Source organism: Scyliorhinus torazame, chromosome 21, assembly GCF_047496885.1.
Source record: "Scyliorhinus torazame isolate Kashiwa2021f chromosome 21, sScyTor2.1, whole genome shotgun sequence".
NCBI lineage: Eukaryota > Metazoa > Chordata > Chondrichthyes > Carcharhiniformes > Scyliorhinidae > Scyliorhinus > Scyliorhinus torazame.
The window spans coordinates 63,895,009-63,922,184 of NC_092727.1; the positions used below are offsets into that span (position 1 = coordinate 63,895,009).

The window sequence follows — 27,176 nt, forward strand, 5'->3', positions numbered from 1 at the left end:
GGCCAAGCCAATTCTGGATCCACCCAGCTAGTTCACCCTGACCCCAGTGATATAATCTTTTGCACCAGCCTGCCATGAGGGACCTCATCAAATTGCTTTACTAAAGTCCATGCAGACAACATCCACAGCCCTTCCCTCGTCAACCATTTTCGTCACCTCCTCAAAGAATTCAAGCAAATTAGTAAGACATGACCTCCCTTGTACAAAACCATGCTGTATGTCACTAATAAGACCATTCGCTTCCAAATGTGCACAGATCCTATCTCTGAGAATCTTTCCCAACAGTTTCACTATAACTGACGTGAAGCTCACTGGCCTATAATTACTCGGATTATCCTTGCAACACTTCTTAAATAACAGTACAACATTGGCTATCTTCCAATTCTTTGGGATCTCACCTGTGGCCAATGAGGACATAAAGATTTCTGTCAGATGCCCAGCGATTTCATCTCTTGCCTCCCCCAGTAATGTGGGATAGATGCCATCTGGCCCTGGGGATTTGACTACCTTAATGCTTTTTAACACACCTAACACTGTCAAAGAACAAAGAAAATTACAGCACAGGAACAGGCCCTTCGGCCCTCCCAGCCTGCGCCGATCCAGATCCTTTATCTAAAACTGTCACCTATTTTCCAAGGATCTACTTCCCTCTGTTCCCCGCCCGTTCATATACCTGTCTGGATGCATCTTAAATGATGCTATTGTGCCCACCTCTGCTGGCAAAGCGCTCCAGGCACCCACCACCCGCTGCGTAAAAAACTTTCCACGCACATCTCCCTTAAACTTTCCCCCTCTCACCTTGAAATCGTAACCCCTTGTAATTGACACCCCCACTCTTGGAAAAAGCTTGTTGCTATCCACCCTGTCCATACCTCTCAATATTTTGTAGACCTCAATCAGGTCCCCCCTCAACCTCCGTCTTTCCAATGAAAACAATCCTCATCTGTTCAACCTTTCTACATAGCTAGCACCCTCCATACCAGTCAACATCCTGTTGAACCTCCTCTGCACCCTCTCTAAAGCATCCACATCCTTCTGGTAATGTGGCGACCAGAACTGCACGCAGTATTCCAAATGTGGCCTAACCAAAGTCCTATACAACTGTAACATGACCTGCCGACTCTTGTACTCAATACCCCGTCCGATGAAGGCAAGCATGCTGTATGCCTTCTTGACCATGCTATCGACCTGCGTTGCCACCTTCAGGGTACAATGGACATGAACTCCCAGATCTCTCTGTACATCAATTTTCCCCAGGACTCCATTGACCGTTTCGTTCGCTCTTGAATTAGATCTTCCAAAATGCAGCACCTCGCATCTGCCTGGATTGAACTCCATCTGCCATTTCTCTGCCCAACTCTCCAATCTATTTATATTTTGCTGTATTCTCTGACAGTCCTCCTCGCTATCTGCAACTCCACCAATCTTAGTATCATCTGCAAACTTGCTAATCAGACCACCTATACCTTCATCCAGATCATTTATGTATATCACAAACAACAGTGGTCCGAGCACGGATCCCTGTGGAACACCACTAGTCAACTTTCTCCATTTAGAGACACTCCCTTCCACCACTACTGTCTCCTGTTGCCCAGCCAGTTCTTTATCCATCTAGCAAGTACACCCTGAACCCCATACGACATCACCTTTTCCATCAACCTGCCATGGGAAACTTTATCAAATGCCTTGCTGAAGTCCATGTATATGGCATCTACAGCCCTTCCCTCATCAATTAACGTTGTCACTTCCTCAAAGAATTCTATTAGGTTTGTAAGACATGACCTTCCCTGCACAAAACCATGTTGCCTATCACTGATAAGTCTATTTTGTTCCAAATGTGAATAGATCCTATCCCTCAGTATCTTCTCCAACAGTTTGCCTACCACTGACGTCAAGCTCACAGGTCTATAATTCCCTGGATTATCCCTGCTACCCTGCTAAACAAAGGGACAACATTAGCAATTCTCCAGTTCTCCAGGACCTCAACCGTGCTCAAGGATGCTGCAAAGATATCTGTTAAGGCCCCAGCTATTTCTTCCCTCAGTAACCTGGGATAGATACCATCCAGACCTGGGGACTTGTCCACCTTAATGCCTTTTAGAATACCCAAAACTTCCCCCTTCCTTATGCCGACTTGACCTAGAGTATTTAAACATCCATCCTTAGCCTCAACATCCGTCATGTCCCTCTCCTTGGTGAATACCGATGCAAAGTACTCATTAAGAATCTCACCCATTTCCTCTGCACAAATTCCCTCTTTTGTCTTTGAGTGGGCCAATCCTTTCTCTAGTTACCCTCTTGCTCCTTATATACGAATAAAAGGCTTTGGGATTTTCCCTAACCCTGTTAGCCAAAGATATTTCATGACCCCTTCTGGCCCTCTTTATTGCGCGTTTGAGATTTGTCCTACCTTCCCGATATTCCTCCGTCAGTTTTAAGTCGCCTAGATCTTATGTATGCTTCCTTTTTCATTTTAGCAAGTCTCACAATTCCACCCGTCATCCATGGTTCCCTTATCTTGCCATTTCTATCCCTCATTTTCACAGGGACATGTCTGTCCTGCACTCTAATCAACCTTTCGTGAAAAGACTCCCACATTTCAAATGTGGATTTACCCTTAAACAGCTGCTCCCAATCCACATTCCCTAGCTCCTTCCGAATTTCGTCATACTTGGCCTTTCCCCAATTTTGCACTCTTTCTTTAGGACCACTCTCGTCTTTGTTCATGAGTATTCTAAAACTTACATAATTGTGGTCGCTATTCACAAAGTTATCACCGACTGAAACTTCAACCACCTGGCCGGGATCATTCCCCAATACCAGGTCCAGTATGGCCCCTTCCCGAGTTGGACTATTTACATACTGCTCTAAAAAGGTCTCCTGGATGCTCCTTCCAAATTCTGCTCCATCTACACCTCCAACACTACATGAGTCCCATTCAATGTTGGGGAAGTTAAAATCTCCCATCACGACCACCCTATTGCTCCTACATTTTTCTATAATCTGTCTACATATTTGTACCTCTACTTCACGCTCGCTTTTGGGAGGCCTGTAGTAAAGTCCAAACAATGTTAGTGCACCCTTCCTATTTCTTAGCTCTACCCATATTGCCTCAGTGCTCAAATCCTCCATTGTGCCCTCCTTAATCACAGCTGCGATATCATCTCTGACCAGTAATGCAACTCCTCCACCCCTTTTATCTCCCCCTCTATCCCTCCTGTGAAGCATCTATACCCTGGGATATTTAGCTGCCAGTCTTGCCCTTCCCTCAACCAAGTCTCCGTAACACCAATACTCGTAATAACGGTCTGTTCTAAAATGTTTGTGGCAGGGTGCTCCAAATCTCTACCACCCTTTGAGTGAAGAAGCGCTTCCTAACATCTCTCCTGAACGGTCTCGACCTACATTTTAGATGAGAATCTCCAACCAGTGTAAATAATTCATCTTCACCTATCCTATTTTTCTCTGTTAAATAAAAAGTCACACAACATCAGGTTAAAGTTCAACAGGTTTATTTGAAATCACAAGATTTCGGAGCACTGCTTCTTCATCAGGTGAAGTGGAGGCAGGTTCACAAACACAGCATTTTCCAGGCAGAGACACAATTGCAAGATAATTACAGATTGTAATGTGAAGAATGGTTGGAATGCAAGTCTTACAGGTAAACAAGTCTTAGTACCAACAGTGTGAGTGGAGTGAGGGATAATCACAGGTAATCGAGGTGTGAATTGTCTCAAGCCAGGACAGTTAGCAGGGTTCTGCAAACCCGGGCAGTCTTCTGGGGGTTTCATGTAATGTGACATAAACCCGAGATCCCGGTTGAGGCCGTCCTCATGAATGCAAACTTGGCTATCAGTTTCTGCTCAGCGATTCTGCGTTGTCTTGCGTTGAAGGCCGCCTTGGTTAATGTTTACCCAAAGATCGGAGGCTGAATGTCCTTGACTGCTGAAGTGACCTGACTCTCAACACCGACAACTGCCAATCTCCAGACGCAATTCTACAACTCATCCACTTCATCCTGGATCACGTCTTCACCTTCGACAACAAGTACTTCATCCAGACACACGGAACAGCCATGGGCACCAAAGTTGCACCTGAAAATGCCAACATCTTCATGCACAAGTTTGAACAAGACCTCCTCACCGCACAGGACCTCCAACCGACGTTATACACCAGATACATCGATGACATTTTTTCCTTTGGACTCATGGCGAAGAATCACTGATACGACTACACAATAACATCAATAAGTTCCATCAGACTCACCATGGACTACGCTCCAGAATCAGTTGCATTCTTGGATACACATCTCCATCAAGGACGGTCACCTCAGCACTTCGCTTTACCGCAAGCCCTTCTGATAACCTCACGATGCTCCACCTCTCCAGCTTCCACCCTACACACATTAAAGAAGCCACCCCTATGGGCAAGCCCTCCATATACACAGGATCTGCTCAGACGAGAAGGAACGTAACAGACATCTACAGATGCTGAAAGATGTCCTCATACGAACGGGATTTGGCGCTCGACTCAGCGATCGATAGTTCCAACGCGCCACAGCAAAAAACCGCACTGACCTCCTCAGAAGACATACACGGGAACAACCGATGGAGTACCCTTCGTCGTCCAGTACTTCCCTGGAGCGGAGAAACTACTACATCGCTTCACAGCCTTCAACATGTCATCAATTAATGCAAACATCTTGCCAAGGCCATCCCCACTACTTGCCTTCAAACAATCTCAAACAGGCCATGGTTTGCAGCAAACTACCCAGCCTTCAGGAGAACAGCGACCACGACACCACACAGCCCTGCCATGGCAACCTCTGCAAGACGTGCCAGATCATCGACATGGATACCACCATTACACATGAGAACACACCCACCAGATTCGCGGTACAGACCCGGCCAACGTTGTCTACCTCATACGCTGCAGGAAAGGATATCCTGAGGCGTGGTACACTGGCGAGACCATGCAGACGCTGCGACAACAGATGAATGGACATCGCGTGACAATCACCAGGCAGGAATGTTCCCTTCCATTCGGGGAACACCTCAGCAGTCAAGGACATTCAGCCTCTGAATTACGGGTAAGCATTCTCCAAGGCAGCCTTCAGGACATGCAACAACGCAGAATTGCCGAGCAGAAACTGAGAGCCAAGTTCCACACACATGCCTTAACCAGGACCTGGGATTCGTGTCACATTACATTCACCCTCCACCATCTGGCCTGGGCTTGCGAAATCCTACCAACTGTCCTGGCTTAAGACAATTCATACCTCTTTAACCTGTGATTATCCCTCTCTCCAGTCGCTCCGTCTGGACCTGAAAGACTTAATTACCTGCAACGACTCGCATTCGATGTATCGTCTTGCATCATTGACTTTGTCTATATGTGTTTCTGGAATCCACTTCTTCATTCACCTGAGGAAGGAGCAGCGCTCCGAAAGCTAGTGACATCGAAACAAACCTGTTGGACTTTAACCTGGTGTTGTAAGACTTCGTACTGTAATTCTATTAAGTCAATGTCCTCTATCAACTATAATTTTTTCGGGACCTCCGGCAAGGTAGCCTCCTTTTCTACTGTAAATATGGCGGCAAAGTAATTGTGCAACATGTCTGCCATTTTCCCATCAATACTCAATATCTCCATTTTCAGCTTTTATTGGGCCTACATTGTTCATCATCCACTTTCCCTTTATTTAACCATGACATTTCTTCTTATTTATTTTGATGTCCCTTGCAAATTTCCTTTCATAACCCCTTTTAGCAGCTCCGACAAAGTGCTTTGTGACCCTTTGGTGGTCCTTGTACTTATCCCATTGTCTGGATCTGTGCTATGTATTGCATTTTTGGACTTTTCTTTTAGTTTTATGCTATCCCTAACCTTTTAGTTCTCCATAGCTGCTTTGTTGTGAAGAGGAGCATTTTCCTCTCAGGGAATACTAGCTCTGCATTTCGTGACATGTTTCTTTCAATATTATCCACTGATCCTCAGTCATTTGACCCACTAACAGATCTTCCAAGTTTACTGTGCACAGTGTCTGCCTCATTCAATTAAGTCCTCCTTACCCTTACCTAAATTTCTCCTCATCTGAGGAAGGATATTCTTGCCATTGAGCGAGTGCAACAAACCAGACTGATTCCTGGGATCGCAGGACTGGCATACGAGGAGAGATTGAATTGGTTAGGATTATATTTGCTGCAGTTTAAAGAATACAGGGGAGGGGGGCTCTCAATCGAATCCTATAAAATTTTAATAGGACTATTCATGGTAGATGCAGGGAGGATGTTCCCGGTGGCTGGGGAATCCAGAACCAGAGGTCACAGTCTGAGAGTAAAGGGAAAACCATTTAGGACTGAGATGAGGGGACATTTCTTCACCCAGAGAGTACACAGAAAGTGTTGAGGCCAAAACATGGTATGTTTTCAAGGAGTTAGACATAGCTCTTGGGGGTAAAAAGATACAGGGGGGGGGGTGAAGCAGGAAAAGGTTACTGAGTTGGATGGTCAGCCATGATCATAATGAATGCAGGCTCAAAGGGCTGAATGGCCTACTCTTGCTCCTACGTTTCTATACCAATTGGTTGGGGAACAGCAGGTGCACAGATTTGTACAATGCAGGACAAGGCTACAGAGCCCACTTCACTTGCACATGCTTTCTGTCGTTACCCCACACCTTTTATCTTTTTTCAAGATTGCCCCTTTAAACGCAGTAATGGATTCTGCTTTCTGAAGTATTTGACAGGGAACCCCATTTTCTAACACCCATCTACATAGAAAACTAAATTCCTTTAAACTCTTTATTTTGAATTATCCCGAGTTTTGTGACTTGCCAGATCCAAAACTCTCAAATTTGAATATCTCTGGATCATCTTCTGGTTTGTGCTCGAATGAAGAGCCCAGTTTCTCTGGTGGTTTTGCTCCATTTCAAGTTTTACAGTGCACAATTTCTATTTTTCATGTCAAATACATCAACAGGTTCAAAAACGGTTTCTTCCCCGTTGTTACCAGACTTCTGAATGACCCTCTTATGGACTGAACTGATCGCTTCACACATCTTCTCTACTGATTAGTACTACACTCCCCATGCTTTACCCGATGCCGGTGTCTCTATATTTACATTGTGTATTTATGTATGTCCTATGTTCTTTCATATTTGGAACAATCTGCCTGGACTGTACGCAGAACAATGCTTTTACTGTACCTCAATACACCCGACAATAAATCAAATCCAAATCTGTCATATCTGCCCATGATAAACAGATGTTTTGTGGAAGTCACGACATCCCATTTACATATATCCAGACTGCTAAATTTTCTTCTTACAGTTCAGAATCATAAAATGCTTACACCACAAAATGTGCAACTTGGTCCATTGGTTGAGACAATTCTCCATAACAGCAACTCAGCTCGTCTTCACTCCCCTACCTTTTCCCCTTAGCCCTACAACTGTTTTCTCTTCTCTGTCCATTTTATTCCATGGGCTTTGATTTTGCTGGCAAGCTGGTTGTGTGACACTTTATCACAGCCCTTTGGAAGTTCATATACACTTCAATCCCATTTACCCTTTGTTAACATCCTCCAAGATCATTAGATAAGACTTACCTTTAACAAATTGGTGCTGGCTTTCTGGAATTAATCTACTTTTATCCAAGTGACTGTTTAGTCTGGGATAAAATTTTATTTCAAAAAGCTTTCCCACCTCTGGTGTTAAACTAACGGCCTGTAAATGTTAGGCTTATCTTTGCACCATTTCTTGAGCCAGGTCTTCATTACTGTCATGACATATTCCAACTTGGCCACCTGCAGCTCACCGCTTACCATATGCTCAGTAAAGCTAATTTAGATCTTACTGCATTTACTCTTCCTCTGATCCCATCTCAAATTATTTTAGTGCTAACGATTTCTCCCAATTCTTTGCGCACCATATTTCTCCTCGGTTACACCCCAATTCCAATCCTCCTGTCAAAGTAGTTTCAATTTCCCAGTAAACTGCACTCCCAAGGACATCAATACCTGCTGCGACGAAGTTTTAAAGTCGTAAAATAATCTTTACTGTCACAAGTAGGCTTACATTAACAATGAAGTTAATGTGAAAAGAGCCTAGTCACCACATTCCGGTGCCTGTTCGGGTATACAGAGGGAGAATTCAGAATGCCCAAATTACCCACTAGCACATCTTTCGAGACTTGAGAGAGGAAACCGGATCACCCGGAGGAAACCCACTCAGACACAGGGAGAACGTGCAGACTCCATACAGACAGTGACCCAAGCTGGGAATCGAACCTGTGAAGTAACAGTGCTACCCACTGTGCTGCCCACAATGTGGGATTAGGAATGTTGGATTCTAAGTATTAGGCAATTTAAGGGTTAAAAACCTGGGGGGGTATGTATTGTGTTTGACTGCAGTGGTCGTGTTTTTAAAATGAAGTTGTTGTTTTTTTAAAGTCTGGGAGCTTTAAGGAATCAGAAGGTGAAATTGATCAAAGATATGTGTTTCTGAGCTAATGCACTCTGGTCTGACTTGGGGGGGGGGGGGGGGGGGGGGGAGGAGAAAGTCTCTGGGAAAGTGCTTTAAGCCTCGAAAGTTAACTTGTTTTTCAGCTTGGGAGATAATTTAATTGGTGAGTGGAGCCAAGAGATTCAGAGACATTTTGAGAAAGCTTTTGGTGAAGAGTTGAAGTGTGATCTGGCAGTCCTTGTTTTGACAAGTAAAGCCAGTTTTCTCTCCCAGTTGGATAGGTATTAAAAGATTAATAATATTTAAAACAGAGCAGTTTTGTCTGAGGACTGTAGCCACCTAAAATGGCTGATTCCTGATTAATTTGGCCAAAACCCGATATAAAATGGCTAACCGAAAAGGCTGATGGGAAAAGCAGCCAACAGGGCACAAACAGACAGCTGCAGACAGAATAGCATATTCGGCTCTGGGGAAGTCGGCCCAGATCGATACCTGCGACCATTAGCAGCACATCAACCCAAACATCTGCAGTTTAATCGGCTATCCCCGGGAACAATTGCAACATATTAGCAATTGAATGCCGATCCACCAGTGGCCGAGACAAAGACAAGTGAACGACCACCCCCCGATCAAGGAATCACCCCATTATTGGAGCATATCGAACCCAGTGATTGGGAACAAGTCCAATCGCTTAGGACTCAGGATCAAGGTCCGCCCCGAGGCGGGAGGCCCCTGGGACCTATAAAGATAGGGGCCAAGTTCAGATCGACCCTTCTCTCCCTTCTTCTCCTGCTCGCAACCTTCGCAAGAACCACCGACCAGCAACCTCCTAGCCATCGACCTGTATCAGCCTTTTGCATCCCGCAGGCCAGACCCAATTCGATAAGCCATTTGTTTCCCTGACCTGGTGGGCCATTCCCGAAACATAAGTATTGGCCAGTAGTGGTAGGTAGTGATATAGAAAGTAGGATTATTGTGCAAGTATTTATTGCTGTACATAATAAATGACTGTTGAGTTTAATCTTACTAAGCGGTGTGCTGTCTTATTAATCATAACTAGAGCTTGAACCACGTGGCGGTATCAGAAAGATACCTGGCGACTCGTGACCAAAGGTGACATAATTAGAGCTAATAAAACTAAGGCTAATAAGAGCAACAGGACAAGGAAGGAGCAGAAACACACCAGGTGAAACAGTTATTTGAAGATATTCAGCCAGGGTCTGAAGGGGTTTGACCAGGAACCAAAAATCTATTCTGTAAAGCAATCTAGGCCATGCTGATTTTAAGATAGATTGAGAGCTCACGGTTTATTTTCTTGTTGTTTAATGGGAAATTGAGTAGTCGTGATTAAGGGGTAATTGCAAGCTGTTCTTTTCAGGTATGAAGTTAAGAGTCTAATATTGCAACTATAATAAAGTTTTGCTTTAAAATACCAAATCCCTATTTTTCATGCAATCACTCCCAAAGCAAATCATTTTTTCCACAGTCTTACAAAATAAACTAAAATATTAGGGTTTCGGTCCAGTATCTGAGCCACTGCTGGGGTCTGATCTGGGATTGTAATACTGCTTTGTTCAGAACCTGATGGGCCTACATAGGTCTGACTCACTAAATCTTGTCCAAATATTGAAGGAATCAAAAGCCCTCCTTCCTGCATCATTTCTCCACTGCTGCATTGTTCTATTTCTATATTAATTAGCAGCTGGGACTTGAAAATTACTCCTTATTAGGTCCTCTTGCTTGCTCATTTCTTTCCCAGCTCTTTTCAGCACACACACCAATGCCTTCCCATCCTTCCTAAAGTGTGGGCACTGGTTTAGCAGTGGGTTAAATAGCTGGCTTGCAAAGCCGAACAATGCCAGCAGCACGGGTTCAATTCCTGTACCGTCCTCCCCGAACAGGCGGCGGAATGTGGCGACTAGGGGCTTTTCACAGTAACTTCATTGAAGCCTACTTGTGACAATAAGCGATTATTATTCTTAATTCTCTAGCTAAACTGTATGTTTTACAGTTATACATAACTTCTTACGTTTGTACTCTACACCCCTATTAATAAATCCAGGGATGCAGAGGAGAGTTACTAGAATGGTTCCAGTGCTGAAGATTTTAGCCACAAGGTTGGTTGGAGAAGCTTCTGCTGTTCTCCTTAGAGCCAAGGAGATTGAGGGGAGATTTGAAAGATGTGTACAAGATTATGACAGGTTTAAGATTGACAGAGAAAAGCTGTTCCATTGGCTGATGCTGCAAGGCTGAGGCAACACACAGATTGAAGAGTTTGGTTAAGAGGTGCAGGCCATTTTTGAGGAAAGTCTTATTTTCTTTATGTAGCAAGTGGTAATCAATTGGAGCTTGTTGCCCACAAGGATGGTGGAAAGAGATGATTACTCATTTCAAAAAAGGAAGTTGGATGGCCACTGAAGGAAGTAACCATGTCAGGCTACATGGATAGAGCAGGGGGAATGGGACTGATTGCTATATAGAGTCGGCATAGGCCCGATGGGCAGAATGGTCTCTTTCTGTGCTGTAATGACGAATCGCTATACCCTTTGTATCTTTTTTTTGTTTATAAAAATATTTCACCATCTGTTTGTTCTTTCCCAGGACAAAATTTATCGCGGCAGAAGTTCAAATGGTGTCATCTGCTCCTGACATCCCGCTTCGAGCAATGGCAGCATCAACATGAGTCTCGTTATCCAAGAACGACCTGACTTCTAGAAAGAATGGTGAAGAGGACTGCAATAGCTAACGGGATCCGCAATTTACACTCTGACACTGCATTCTCCAGTTTCAATCTTACTCGTTCCTCCCATTTCCCCTGAATCAACTGTTCTCCGGTTCATCTTGAATACAACTTCAAAGGGATCCCTATAGAGATCAAATGACAACTCAACAACTCACCTCTGGTGTATTTCTATCCATCTCAGTCAAATCCTTGGAAAGGAGAGAGAGAGTTACATCCTTCTGCAGGTGCCACAATGTGGTGGAGTAAATCTCCATACCCTCGACTCGGTAGCTCTCAATACGCCTCACCTCAGAAAATATCCTCTCTGCCTAGAAAACAAAAATGGTTGCAATGCAGAATAGAGTTGGCAAGGTTAGAGGTGGTGAGCCAGCAGAAGAGTGGGGGCAGCTGACAGTCAACAGAAGGTTAAGGCTGTGGGTCACATTTAAACCTGGAGAGGCTGAAGACTTCTTTGAGAGGCCGAGGGGTGAGTGAAGGACTTGTTCTTCATGTCTTATAAGGAGCGTTTCTGTCTTACATTTGGCTAAAATTCTAGTTTGGTAATTTGGTGCTTTCCCCTTTGGAATGAACAGGAATGCGTGAAGGCAACTCATGCTGTTCAATGTGGTGAAAGAATGATCGTTCATATACGGTGCACCAGTCCATCGGAGGAGGGGATGGCTAATCAATATTCACAACATCCCAAAGTATTTCAGCATCGATGAATAAGTTTTAAAGTTTAGACAGTCACTTAGTTTTTAGGCAAATACAGCCCATTGGTGCACAGTAAGATCTCAAGCCCAAATTGTCTATTTAAGGTTATTAAGCAAAGTGATTCAAAGTTCACAAGGGCAACTTTCAAACATGTTTTTGTTAATTCAGCCATCCATTTACCTGCATATATTCAGCCAGCTCAAAATGTGCTCTTCCTATCTGACAGAGTACCCAACCAGTGTTGTAGTGATGTGAAGGCAGCTGGCTCAGGATACCAATTGCCTCTTTGCAGTTGTAAGAGCAAAGTGCCAAATAGCCTTTACCCATTTCTCGCAGTAGGTTCATCAGTCCATCTGGCATTGTCAAAAGAAAACAGGAATAATGGAAGTTTCACTGTTAGATGACATGGAACAATATCACCAAGGTAAACAGAACAGAAAGTCCATGTCATCAATGCATCAAGCAATGAAGGAAATGAGCCCCTTAGGATTACTTCAATGAGAATTCGAATAACATTTCAGGTGCTAGGCAGAGAAAGCACTGGGTTTCTAAATAGGTTACTCATTTTCAAAAATATTCCATGATTCACTTTCGTTGCTCATTTCCACGTCAACTCCCACCATTTGGCCAGCCCCAAAGCTGTGGTTTCCCAGTTTTATGTTGGTTACACACTTTTACATGATTGGTATTTACACACTGCTGAACTTCTCATTTCAAAGATGCATGGCTTTCCGGAGTTAAGGTAACTCCTGTATTTACTGAAACAAAATGAAGCTTTCAAGTCCTAATCATTAACTGAATTTAAAACAATTTCATTGGCATACATTTTAAGTTTGACGTCCCAAACAATGCATCAAATGTGCAGCGTTGCATGATGCCCACAGGGAGCTTGACCTCAGCCAGTTAATTTGCGTAAGTCCAAGCCAAGGTTAAAGCACTATTTTATGTGCAATTGCTGACTCTGAAGTCACATATGCAGCTCATGGTGAGACATTATATTCTCCATTAATGAAAGGTTATGCAGAGCATGGTCGTCAGAAGTACATAGGTTGTATTACACATGATGAAATAAGGATGGAAAGAAACAGCATGGAAGAAAATTGGAAAAACATCACAATAAATCAATTTGGTAAAGAACTAGCATGTCGCATGAAGGTGATGAGCAATATCTATGAAGTCTGATGCAGATTTATTAATATGGTTTGTGGCAAAGGACAATTATCTTAATGCTCGGGGGTCACTAAACTCAAGACATTTAGAGGTAAATACTAAAATCATAGAATAATGGAATCAAATCAGCAGTAAATCAAAAAGCACTTTTAAATTACAGGAATATTAACTTAGTGGCTGTTACTGGAGCAGAGACTTCAATTTAAATCCAACCCCACCATAGTAGTTAGCAAATTAAAATTCAGTTAATTAAATAAATCTAGAATAGGCAGATAATGTGAATAATCGTGACCACGAAACTAGCAGATTGATGGGAAAACCCCAACTGGTCCTTCAAGGAAGTGAATTGCAGTCCTTACTCCATCTGGCCTATGTTTTTGTTAGAGAGAAGGTTAAGAGGTGACTTAATTGAGGCATACAAGATGATCAGAGGATTGGATAGGGTGGACAGTGAGAGCCTTTTTCCTCAGATGGTGATGTCTAGCACGAGGGGACATACCTTTAAATTGAGGGAGATAGATATAAGACAGATGTCAGAGGTAGGTTCTTTACTCAGAGAGTAGTAAGGGCGTGGAATGCCCTGCCTGCAACAGTAGTGGACTCGCCAACACTAAGGGCATTCAAATGGTCATTGGATAGACATATGGACGATAAGGGAATAGTGTAGATGGGCTTTAGAGTGGTTTCACAGGTCGGCGCAACATCGAGGGCCGAAGGGCCTGTACTGCGCTGTTATGTTCTATGTGACTCCAGAGCCACGGCAAGGTGGTCGACAATTAGCTGCTCTCTGAAACAGTTAACCGAACCACTCAGTTACCACACCCAGAGGGCAATAAATGCATCCTTGATCAGTGATATCCACATAAAGTGAATAAAGTTAACTTTATGCTGTATGATAGGATATAAAATAAATTAGCAGGGCAAAGGGCATCAGAACAAAGCACAGGGGCAAATATGGATGCATCAACGATTGGGAAACAAACAGCATTCTGACATATAGTCTAGAAAGGGGAATGCAAGACAAACCACAGCAGGCTTGCAGTCTGCATGTAAATGTTCAGAGCATGACATACAAGGTTGGTAAGCCAAATTGATAGGTGATTTGATGAGGCAGTGACATGGCTCGAACAAGGACAGGCATGGAGATTTAACAATGTTAGCTAGAACATATTCAAGAGGAATAGGGAAGGAACACAGCAGAAACAGTGCAATTTCTGGGTATAAAAGACAGCAGCAGAGCAGAGGGCACAGTGGGAATGCACCAAAACAAGTATAAAAATCAGTTGGAGAAGAAATGCTCAGCAGTCAAGAAGGACAAAGCAGATAATGCAGAATTTGCAAGTGCATCTCATTCTGTTTTGAATACCAAAAGTGATGGTTCCACATGGGGTACAACCAAGGTCTCAACCAAAGATGCACAGCTGCCTCAGCTGTACAGGGGAGCAGAGGTAGACAGAGAAAGCAATAGATTTTTAAAATTAATTTGAGAGATGTGGGCATCGTTGATGAGACCAGCATTTATTGCCCATCAGAACCTGCCTTCTTGAACTGCTGCAGCTCCTGAGGTGTCGGTACACCCATGCTGTCAGGGCGGGAGTTCCAGGGTTTTGACCCAGCAACAGCGAAGAAATGGTGAAATATTTCCAAGTCAGGTGATGTGTGACGGGGGGGGGGCTCGTGTTCCCGGATATCTGCTGTTCTTGTCCTTCTAGATGGTAGTCGCTGTGGGTTTGGATGGAGTTGCTTAAGGAGCCTTGGCGAGTTCCTACAGTGAACCTTGTGGCTGGTACATGAGGCTGCCACTGATTGTTGGTGGTAGACTGCGTGAATGTTTGTGGAAGGGGTAGTAATCAAGCAGGCTGCTTTGTCCTGGATTATTCCAAGATGGCTCAGGAGCGAGGCGACTTCTTGCAAGCTGTGCCCAGCATACCCTCTAATTCATCTTTTACTCTTGTTCTATGCTTCTAAAACTTCATTCTAACTCCTTTAAACTCTCTAACAATGTTCTAATTCAATTACTTACAGATTTAGCGATCTTTAGGACCCTGGAGACACCCGGAATTGACGACCTGAAATCGACTCGGACCAGCCGACCACGTGAGCAGCTGCCGGAGCTGCAGTCCCAGGCCTGGGGATTCCCCTACAGCGGCTGCCAGAGACCAGGAAAACGTTCTAGAAGCCAGGCCCTTCACTCTGCAGGCTCCCAGAGACCTGGAAAACACCACAGAAGCCGGGGCCTTCACTCTGCTGGACTCCAACGACCAGACCTCCATCCCAGCAGCTGGAGCCCTCTCCCCCTCTCTCTCTCCCCCCAGCTCCCAACCCCTCTAACCCGGAGAGCTGCTACCTCCTGCAGGCCCCAAGCACTGCCTCCACTCCCACTCCCCCCCCCCCCCCCCCCCCCCCCCCCCCCCCCCCCCTACAGTCACCCCACACTCCTAAAAATCAACTCCCACAGACTAACAATCACTAATACTGCGCTTTTAAGTTTACTTGCAGGTCCAGAGATCCTCCGACCTCTGAAGGAAGACCGTGATCTAGAAAGGACAGTGCGGACCCCAACACATGGACCCAGCCATCACCTCATCCGCAACCCCAGAGACATCACCCACTTACCGGCCTTCAACCCATCCACGCCAGAGCGTGGTCTGGACATCCACCGACCTGTGAAGGCAAACCGCAGCCCGACTGCGACCCGGAACACTCGACCGCGCAGACCCATCTTCCGAGGCAGGAACCACAAGCAAGTCAACAAATCCTCCATCTACACAGCGACCAGAGTGAAGAACCTCATTGGAGGTTCTACATCCTATACAACTATACCCTTAACACCGCACACTCTCCACCATCTCCTTGGCTTGAAAAGCAGTCACTCCAGGAAGCGTGGAAAACGTGGAGGCCTGCAGGTGAGAGTGAAACAACGCGGCCCAAAGCCTCTCTACCTAGCTTATTCCTAGCTAATGTCCAATCTCAAGAAAACAAGCTAGACAAACTTAAAGCCACACTCACTTTTCAAAGAGAACTGAGGGACTGCTGTGTGCTCTGTTTCACGGAGACATGGCTCACTCCTGCTTCACCGGATTGTGCCCAACAACCAGAGGACTTCTCAATCCACCAAATGGACTGTACGGCGGCCTCAGGCAAGGCGAGGGGAGGTGGGGTCTGCCTCCTAATCAACAGCTCCTGGTGCCTAGATGTAGCAACACTGGCGGGTTTTTGCTTATACACCGGCCTAGAATACCTGACGCTAAAATGTCGCCCGTCACACATAGTGACCGATTATAAAGGGAATAATTGGCACCAAAGGACAGACACACTAGCATACCAGATATTAAACAACGATAGTTACAGACACTATGCTTGTTTCTACAGAACTCCAGAACCGGAGAAAACAAAGGAAGAAAAGGAAAGAGAACAGCCATGAGGACTTCCTTCATCTGGATCACCCTCATGTATATGGACTTTTGGTTGCGCGTGACCGCGAACCCCATGACTTCAAACCCCCCAGTCGTTAATGTTTCACTGCCCCGCAGTACCCAGAGCCCAGTCACCAGCGACACCACATCATCCTAGTGTGCCAGGTTCATAACCTGGTACTCCCTGTCCTATGTGATCGAAACACTACTAGCGTTGGCGATATTCTGCTGTGTAGTGCAGACTATGCGTCTACGAAAATGGAGGAGAGCCTACCGCGCTCGAACCCCGGTATATAGGATCAGATCCCCTATGTTCGGTTATGACCAGACCCCCGACCCCCGCGATCTATAATAAAATAATAAAGTGCATTCACTTGCGTTTATTGTTGTTGTAAATAAAGAGATGTAAAGAACTTTTTCATGAGCAAAAATTGTATGATCCTGAGCTTGACTGCCAAGCCAGGAAAGACTGTATGAAATGCTATGATTTTGTCGTATGATTGAGGAAGGTAGGATAATGGAATGTTTAAGCGAGTGTAGTATATTAAGAATAAGTTAGAGGTTCCCAGTTTATTGTTTTGTAAATCATGTCCCTGTCTGACATAGCACCCTTAGAATTGTTAGTTAAAATTTTTTGTGCATAGCTATGGTCAGTGCAGAGGCCATGAAGGAAGTGTCCCGTCCCCCCAGGTCAGGGAATGGAAAGCAACATAATGATGTGATTCTTCACGCTTCGCGTTAGGATCACAAGGAGGGAATGTAGCCAGTTAAAATGGCTAACTCCCAATTTAGAATGGCCAACCCCAATTTAAAATGGCGAACGGAAAAGGCTGATGGGAAAATCAGCCAATAGGACTAAAACAAGCAGCTGCAGGTAAAACTGTGTATTCGACTCTGGGGAGGCCAGACAGGATCGATACCTGCAGCCATCAGCACAACAAAACACCAGCCATCTGAATATTAATTAGCAATCCCCGGGAACAATGTGCAACAAATTAGACACTCAAAGCCAACCCAGACTTTCCGGCGCCAACAGGAGCCTACACAAAGAGAGGTGAACGACCACCCCAAAACCGCCCATCGATCCAGGAATCGCTCCAGCATTGGAGAATATCGAACCAAGTGATTGGGACGAAGTCCAATCACTTGGAACCAAGTACAGGGTCCGCCCCGAAAGGCGGGAAGCCCCTGGGGACTATAAGGATAGAGTCCAAGTTCAAATCGACCCTTCTTCACCTTGCTGCAACCCCTGCTGCCTTCTGCTGACCTTCTGCAACAACCGCTCAAATCGTAAGTCTTACTTCAACGCTCGCTACGAGACAGGCGCTCCTAGCTATCGAACTGTACCAGCTTCGAATCCCGCAGGCTCAGAACCCAAACGAAAGGCCATTCGTTTCCCTGACCTGGTGGGCCATTTCCAAGTTAAGTATTGGCCTGTTAGTTGTAGGAAGTAGCTTAGAAGTAGAATTTATGCATAAGTATTGATTACTGTATATAACAAATGTGCGTTGATTTAACTCTTACTAAGCGGTGTTGGATTATTGATCATTACCTGGCAACTCAAGAGCAAAGGTGATGGAACAAGAGCAATTAAACTAAGGCTAAAACGAGCAACACGCCCCACTACCTTCCGCGGGAGTTCAGCTCGGTTATCCTCACGGTAGTTTACATCCCACCCCATGTAAAGGTGAAAATCGCACTGGACGAAACATTCACCACCACAAATAGCCTTGAAACAAAACATCCCGAGGCCTTATTCATTGTAGCTGGGGTCTTCAATCAGGCCAAGCTCAAGAGTGTACTACCAAGTTACCACCAACACGTCACCTGTTCCACCAGAGGCCCAAAACATTCTGGACCACTGCTACACAAATATCAAACATGCCTACCGCTCTATCGCCCACCCACACTTGGGCAAATCTGACCACAAGGCTGTGCTCCTGCTTACAAGCAAAAACAAGCGGGAGAGTCCATCAAAGAAAGTCGTGCATTGTTGGTCTGAGGAATCGGATGATCTCCTACGGGACTGCTTAGAGTCAGTGGACTGGTCAGTATTTAAAAACTCTGCAACCAGCCTGAATGAGTACGCCACTACAGTAACTGACTTAATTAGTAAGTGTGTAGAAGACTGTGTCAAAGAAACAAATCCGCGTGTTTCCCAACCTGAAACCCTGGATGAACAACCCACTGCTTGCTGAAGTCTAGGTCTGAGTCGTTCAAGTCAGGCAACCCTGACCTATACAAGAAAGGCAGATATGATCTAAGGAGATCCATCAAAGATGCCAAAAGACAGTACCGGACCAAGCTTGAGTTCCAGGCTCGCCACAAGGAACCCCGCCGACTATGGCAAGGTCTGCAAGACATAACGGACTATAAGATGAAGGCATGTAAAATCACCGGCTCCAATGCACCGCTCCCTGATGAGCTCAACACATTCTATGCCCGCTTTGAACAAGAGGTCAGTGAGAGCAAGCCCTCCACCCCAAAAGCCTCAGATGAGCTTGTATCTGAGATCACCATTGCAGACGGCAGAATAGCCTTCTCGAAGGCCAACCCTTGGAAAGCCATTGGCCCAAATGGGGTACCCGGACGGGCACTCAGGTCTTGCGCGGATCAGCTGGCAGGGGTATTCGCAGACATCTTCGACCTCTCTTTACAACAATCTGAGGTCCCTATCTGCTTCAAGAAGACGACCATCATCCCTGTACCAAAAAGAAACCAAGCAGCGTGCCTTAATGACTATCGTCCAGTGGCTCTGACATCCATCATCATGAAGTGCTTTGAAAGGTTAGTCATGGCACGAATCAACTCCAGCCTCCCAGATTGCCTTGATCCATTACAGTTTGCCGACCGCTGCAACAGGTCCACAGCAGACACCATCTCCATGGCCCTGCACTCTACCCTGGAACACCTAGATAACAAAGACACCTATGTCAGACTCCTATTTATCGACTACAACTCAGCTTTCAACACCATCATTCCTACGAAATTCATCTCCAAACTCCGTGGCCTTGGCCTCGGCTCCTCCCTCTGCGGCTGGATCCTGAACTTTCTAACCCACAGGTCACAATCAGTAAGGATAGGCAACAACACTACCTCCACGATCATCCTCAACACCGGTGCGCCACAAGGCTGTGTCCTCAGCCCCCTACTATACTCCTTGTACACCTATGACTGTGTGGTCAAATTCCCCAGCAACTCGATTTTCAAATTTGCTGATGACACCACCGTAGTGGGTCGGATTTCAAATTTCAGGAATGAGATAGAGAATCTGGTTAACTGGTGTGACGACATTAATCTCGCCCTCAATGTCAACAAAACAAAGGAGATTGTCATCGACTTCAGGAAGCGTAGTGGAGAACATTCACCTGTCTACATCAATGGGAACGAAGTAGAAAGGGTGGAGAGCTTCAAGTTTTTAGGTGTCCAGATCACCAATAACCTGTCCTGGTCCCCCCCATGCCGACACTATAGTTAAAAAAGCTCACCAACGACTCTACTTTCTCAGAAGATTAAGGAAATTTGGCATGTCACCTACGACTCTCACCAACTTCTACAGGTGCACCATAGAAAGCATTCTTTCTGGTTGTATCACAGCTTGGTATGGATCCTGCTCTGCCCAAGACCGCAGGAAATTACAAAAAGTCATGAATGTAGCCCAATCAATCACGCAAACCAGCCTCCCATCCATTGACTCGGTCTGCAATTCCCGATGCCTCGGAAAGGCAACCAGCATAATTAAGGACCCCACGCACCCTGGACATACTCTCTTCCACCTTTGTCCTTCAGGAAAAAGATACCAAACTTTGATGTCACATATCTTCCGACTCAAAAACAGCTTCTTCCCTACTGCCATCAGACTTTTGAATGGACCTACCTCGTATTAAGTTGATCTTTTCTCTACACCTTGCTATAACTGTAACATTATACTCGGCAGTCTCTCGTTCCTTCCCTATCTACGGTATGCTTTGTTTGTACAGCATGCAAGAAACAATACTTTTCACTGTATACTAATACATGTGACAATAATAAATCAAATCAAAGGATGGTGTCAAGCTCGGGTCCTGTTGAAGCTGAACTCATCCAAGCACGTGTAGAGTATTCCAGCACACGCCTGACCCGTGCCTTGTAAATGGAGTCTTTGAGGAATTAGGGGGTGAGTTATTAACCACAGAATTCTGAGCCTCTGACCTTCTCTTGCAGCCACAGTATTTATATGGCCTGTCCAGTTCAGTTCCTGGTCAATGCTAACCCTGCAGGATGTTGATAGTGGGTGATTCAGTGATGATCATGCCATTGAATATTGTCCATGACCTAGACTGCTACAATTCCAGAGGAGTCCCGAATGATCCCCACTCCTGACCTCATGATTGAAGAAGGGTTATTGATGAAGCAGCCACAAATGGTTGAGTCTGTGATACTACACTGAGGAACTCCTGCAGTGATGTCCTGGAACTGAGATGATTGACCTCCATCTTATTAAATGGTGGAGCAGGCTCAAGGGGCCAAGTGACCTGCTCCTAATTCATATGTTCATATGTACCACAAACATCTTCCTTTGCCAGGCATGATTTCAACCATTTTCCCCCCATTATCATTGACTCCAGTTTTGCTCGGATCCTTGATGCCACACTCGTCAAATGCTGCCTTGATGTCAAGGGCAGTCACGAGATTCCACTAGTGATAGGCAATTCTATAGCAAGGAGAACAGACAGGCATTTGTGTTGTCACAGACATGACTCCAAGATGGTATGTTGCCTCCTTGGTGCCATGGATGTCACTGAATAGCCACAAAGAACTCGGAGGATAATCAGCATCCGTGTTCCATACCAAGACTAATGCCAACGACCTAGCAGAAACAGGGATAAGCTCCTGCAGGCGGTTTAGGGAGCTGGTAAAGAAATTAGTAAGGAAGAGCTCAAAGGTTGTCATATCCAGATTACTTTTAGGATTGCAGACAATTATGGAAATAGAAATTAAACAGATGAATGCGTGGCACACCCCCTTCCAAGAAGCAAAGTCCAGGCAGAATAACAGTCTGTTCCTCAAAACCTGTCTTTGCTGGAAGACCCCCCTCCCCCGCTGTAAAACATCTTCAGCCAGCTCTCACTGGACTGACTCAGGAAATGACGTGGGCTAATATTCATTTCTGTGGTTCTTGCAATGTTACTGCCCATAGTTATAAACCACCACCCCTTATTTTGCATGCAAGTAGGAGTGCGATGTTGCCAACACTCCTCCCACACGTTTTCAACATTAAATAAACTAACCTTCTGAATTTATCATAACATGACTTAGTAATAACCCGCAGCAAAATTGTATCTCACACTGAGGATTTGGGAAAATATGCCACAGCATACTTAAAAAAAAGTAATTCAAAACACCTTCTGATAACAAACGGGTGGTGAAAGCAAAGAAGTACAGTTTGTCCATCTCTCCTGTCGATAAAAAGCCACGGATGTTAATACACAGTGTGGGTAAATAAGATTGATGAGATGCAGGTGCAAATAGCCAGAGAGAAATGTGTTCTTGCGGAAATAAGAGACTCGGCTCAAAAGCAAAAGGGCAGGATTAGATACTAAATATTTTTGGACATTCGATGTTCAGGAAAGGTAGGGAAAAGGGAGAAAAGAAGAACATTATTAGTTTGATTTGCTAATTTGGCAGGGAGCTAGGATCCTGAGAAAAAGGTTCAGCGGAGATAGATGCAGAGCCAAAATTCGAAGAGACATCAAGTAAGTCAGGAACGCATTGAATGTCCAGACCAGCGAAGTCACAAGCGAGCTTTGCAAGATCGGATGGGATTTATTTTTAATTTTAATGCAAAGAGTCCGACGAACAAGGCGGATGAATCAAGGACACAAATTAAAACATAAGGGTTATGAGGTCATTGCTGTCACGGAGACATGGTTGAGAGTGGTGGGGGGGGGGGGGGGCAGGATTGGCAGCTCAATGTCCCAGGATGCTTGTGTCTTGTAGGGTTACCGACCAAGCTCGAGGGTCACACTCCCACTGAATATTTTCGAACCTGTCACACAAGATGGTGGGCGAGGGTGTACTTCCATCCTTACACTGGAGAGAGTCTATGATTAATCTATGATAAATCTATGATACAGGATCTTCAGGTGAGATAGGGAAGGTGGTAAAAGAGGGGGGGTTGTCACGATTTTGATCAGTGAATCAATTACAGAAGTTATGGAGTGACAGCATCTCAGGAGGCTCTTCAACCGAAGCCCTACGGGTAGAAATTAAAAACCAAAAAGGAGCAATCACATTGCTGGGAGTGTTCAAAAGGGCCCCAAATCATAGAATTATTATTATTTATTTTTTAAAACAGTGCCGAAGGAGGCCATTCGGCCCATCGAGTCTGCACCGGCTCTTGGAAAGAGCACCCTAACCAAGGTCAACACCTCCACCCTGTCCCCATAACCCAGTAACCCCACCCAACACTAAGGGCAATTTTGGACACTAAGGGCAATTTATCATGGCCAATCCACCTAACCTGCACATCTTTGGGCTGTGGGAGGAAACCGGAGCACCCGGAGGAAACCCACGCAGACACGGGGAGGATGTGCAGACTCCGCACAGACAGGGACCCAAGCCGGAATCGAACCTGGGACCCTGGAGCTGTGAAGCAATTGTGCTAACCACTATGCTACCGTGCTGCCCTCCGAGAGATAATCAGAGAGAAATAGAAGAGCAGATTATGTAGACAAATTTCAGAGAGAAGTGTAAGAGTAATAGTGTAGTGACAGTGGGGGATTTCAACCTCTCCAACATTAATTGGGGTAGCTATAATGTAAAAGGTTTAGAGGGAACAGAAGTTTCAAAATGCAACAAGGAGAACTTTTCGAGCCAGGTCACAAGGAGGTCCTTGAAGTGATCTTGGACTTCATTTTAGGTAACAAAGCTGGGCAAGTGGTTGAAGTATCAGTGGTGGAGCATTTTGCAGAGTGATCATAACTTTGTTAGATTCAAGACTGTTATGAAAAAGGACAAGGGTGGGCCCGAGATCAATGTTCAAAACTGGGTGAAGCAGATTTGAATAAGATCAGATATGATTTGGCCACAGTTGACTGGGAGCAGACACTTGGGTAAATCTGTAACAGAACTGTAGGACACATTTAAGAAGAAAATAGTGAGAGTACCAATATCAAGAAAAAGATGGGTCCAACAAATCTAGTGAACCCTGGATATCTAGGGAAACGCAACATTGGATAAGGAGAAAAAGGGAGGCTAATGGCAGATAAAACAGCAGAAGCCCAAGAGGCGTACAGAATGTGCAAAAGGGAACTTAAAAAAGGGCAAAAAGGAGACATGAAAGGATACTGGCAGCAAAACAAGTGCATTGAGGGTAAAAATATAACGAGGGAAAGGGTAAGGCCCATTAAGAACCACAGTGGTAATTTGTGCGTGGAGCCAGAAGACGTAGTTAGAGTTCTAAATCAATACGTCGGTGTTCACTCGTAAGAGCAATGGTGTAGGTATAGGAATCAGGGAGGACTGTGATAAAATTAGAGAGATCTGCAATTGGAGAGGCACGGATTAATCAAGGACAGTCAGCATGGTTTTGTTGAGGGGAGATCATGTCTGACCAACTTGACTGAATTTTTTGAAGAGGTGACCAGGGTGCGTAGATTAGGAAAATACATTTGACATAGTCTATTTTGACTTCAGCAAGGCTTTTGAGATAAGGTCCCTCATGGGAGACTGATAGCCAAGGCAAGAGCCCAATGGATCCAGGAAAATTTGGCAAATTAGATCCAGAATTGACTTGAGTGGCAGGAAGCAGAGGATGGTGGTCAAGGAGTGTTTTTCTTGGAGGGTAGCTAATGTAGCTCCACTATTTAAAAGGGAGGTAGAAAGAAAACAGGGAATTATAGACCAACAAGCCTGACATTAGTAGGGAAAATTCTAGAATCCATTATCAAAGATTTTATAGCAGAACACTTAGAAAATAATGGCTGGATTGGACAGAGTCAGCATGGATTTATCAAGGGGAAATCATGCTTGACAAACCTACTGGAATTCTTCCGAGGATAAAACTAGTAGAGTTGACGAGAGGGAGCTAGTGGATGTGGTATATTTGGAATTTCAGAAGGCGTTTCAGAAAGTCCTGCATAAGAGATCAGTGTGCAAAATTAAAACACATGGGATTATGGGCAGTATTTGGAGATAAATAGAAAACTGGTTGGCAGACAGGAAACAAAGAATCGGAATTAACGGGTATCTTTCAAATTGGCAGGCAGTGACTAGTGGGGTTCCTCAGGGTTCAGGGCTAGGACCGCTTTCAGAATAGATATTAATGATTTAGATGAGGGAACAAAATGTAATATCTCCAATTTGCAAATGACACCAAGTTGGGTGGGAGGGTGAGCTGTGAAGAGGATGCAGTGATGCTTCAGTGTGATTTGGACAAGTTGAGTGAGTGGGCAAATGAATGGCAGATACAGTATAATTTGGAGAAATGAGAAGTTATCCGCTTTGGTAGGAAAAACGAGAAGGCAGACTTTTGTCCAAATGGCCATAAATTAGGAGAGGGGAACGTGCAACTTTACCTGGGTGTCCTTGTATATCAGTCACTGAAGGTAAGCATGCAGGTACAGCACGTGGTAAAGAGGCAAATGGTATGTTTGGCTTCATAGTGAGAGGATTAGAGTACAGGAGCAGGGATGCCTTGCTGCAATTACACAGTGTCTTGATGAGGCCACACCTGGAATAGTGCGCAGAGTTTTGGTCTCCTTATCACGGAAAGGATGTCCTTGCTCGAGAGCGAGTGCAGCGAAGGTTTACCAGTCTGATACCTGGGATGGCAGGACTGACGTACGAGAAGAGATTGAATAGGTTAGGATTGTATTCGCTGGAGTTCAGAAGAATGAGGGGGGGGGGGGGGGCTCATAGAAACCTAGAAAATTCTAATAAGACTGGACAGCATTCTATCAAGATTATTACTTCATGGCAGCAAGACACGAGAAAAAGGAGGTAGGTTTCAATCGGGACAAATAATGTTTCAGACCAACAGCAAGAATAAATTCATACAAAGTGATCAATCGGGACAACTTAAAAAAAAAAAAAATTTAGAACAGCTAATTCATTTTTTTTTCAATTAAGGGGCAATTTAGTGTGGCCAATCCACCTAACCTGCACATCTTTTGGGATGTGGGGGCTAAACCCACGCAAACATAGGGAGAATGTGCAAACTCCACACAGACAGTGACCCAGACCCAGGATCAAACCTGGGACCTCGGCGGCGTGAGGCTGCAGTGCTAACCACTGCTCCACCATGCTTCCCTTATCGGAGCAACTTTTACCAGTAGGGTCGTGGATCAAAAATATTGAAATTCTTTAAAATTCAGTTCGATAATGCGCCAATGCAGGATTTTTCCCTTGATAGGTGGGGTGCAATTGAGTTTGAATTGATGTTATGATTGAGAAGGACAGAAAAAAAAGACAGAAGAGGAAAAATCTTGAGACTCATTTTAAGTTAAATGACATGCTGATTGAGAGAAAGGGTTCAATCTCGAATGAGGTCACAGACATAGGTTGAGAGGCAGTAGATTTAGAACAGAGATGAGGAAGGACTACTTCTCGCAGGCAGTGGAATCTGAGTCATTAAATGGTTTCAAGGGGGAGATAGATATATTTGTGATTTTAAAAATGGGTTAAAAGGAATATGGGGAACAGGCAGGGAGGTGGATTTATGACCAGGAAGAGATCACCCATGATGTGATTGAATGGTGCGATGATATGATTGAATTGTGGAGCAGGCTCGAAGGGCTGAATTGCCTACTTCTGCTCCTTATTCCACTGAGTCTCATTCTAGATAAAGCAAATGGCCTCGGTCATCCGCATCCATCGTGTGGAAGGTCATACACATATGGACACAAGCTAAACTATTAAAAACTTACTAGACTGTCTAAATAAGACACGGGTCACAGGTAACCACCACATCCATTGCAAATGCTTTTAATTCTGTGAACAAACTGAGTAGGCTCTTTCAAAGGTTATGCCTCAGGACAGAAACTCACCTGCAGCTGCTTTCTGAATATTAAAGGCCTGTACTTGAGGTGTTACTGAGGAGACTTTGCCTTCAGAGATGACTGACGAATCTAGTTTGCTGATCTCTAAGCTGTCGTTGAGGTTTGGCTGTGTTATGCCTCCTTTAGTAGATTTGTTTTTTGGCTTCCTGTTTGGAATTTTAGGTGGAAACTTCATCTTCAGCTTTTTACTGTTCTCCTGTTTGAAAACAAATACAAAGCTCAGTATATACAGGCAGCCTAAGGACATCTCAAGATGAATGAGCATAAGCATTTCTACACCAACCAAGTGTAAATATATGATATTCACAACAGTTTAATAAACCCAGCAAAATTCAATCAATCGGGACGCAAACAGATACCAACACTTGTGAATAAAACTATCACAAGAAGTTTGCTTGCAAAAATTGATTCCTTTGGAAGAACTTTAGATCTACCAGATGATGCAGCTATTGATATCACTGGCTCACAGATAGTACTTCCACCTCAGAAGAACAAAGCCCCAATCATGCCAGCCCTGGCAAATAAGGACCGGAATCCTGACTCCGATACTGGGATGACATCCATTGGGGGGGGGGGGCATACACGCCGTTTCCTCCACTCCCCCATCACGACGGGGCTGAAAGGATTTTTAATTTTGGTTGCAACCCAACC

General features: G+C 44.7%; 1 protein-coding gene across 3 annotated transcripts in view; it reads right to left on the bottom strand.

Moving 5' to 3' along the window:
• The window catches only part of cdc27 (cell division cycle 27), a 241,920-nt gene that overhangs the window by 90,582 nt on the left and 124,162 nt on the right, over positions 1-27,176 (bottom strand). For all 3 annotated transcript variants that reach the window (XM_072486884.1, XM_072486887.1, XM_072486886.1), the window contains 3 exons: positions 26,514-26,721; positions 12,080-12,252; positions 11,362-11,514 (listed from right to left, as the gene is read on the bottom strand). In XM_072486884.1, coding sequence (XP_072342985.1) covers positions 11,362-11,514; positions 12,080-12,252; positions 26,514-26,721 — 534 coding nt within the window. The remainder of the gene's footprint in view (positions 1-11,361; positions 11,515-12,079; positions 12,253-26,513; positions 26,722-27,176) is intronic.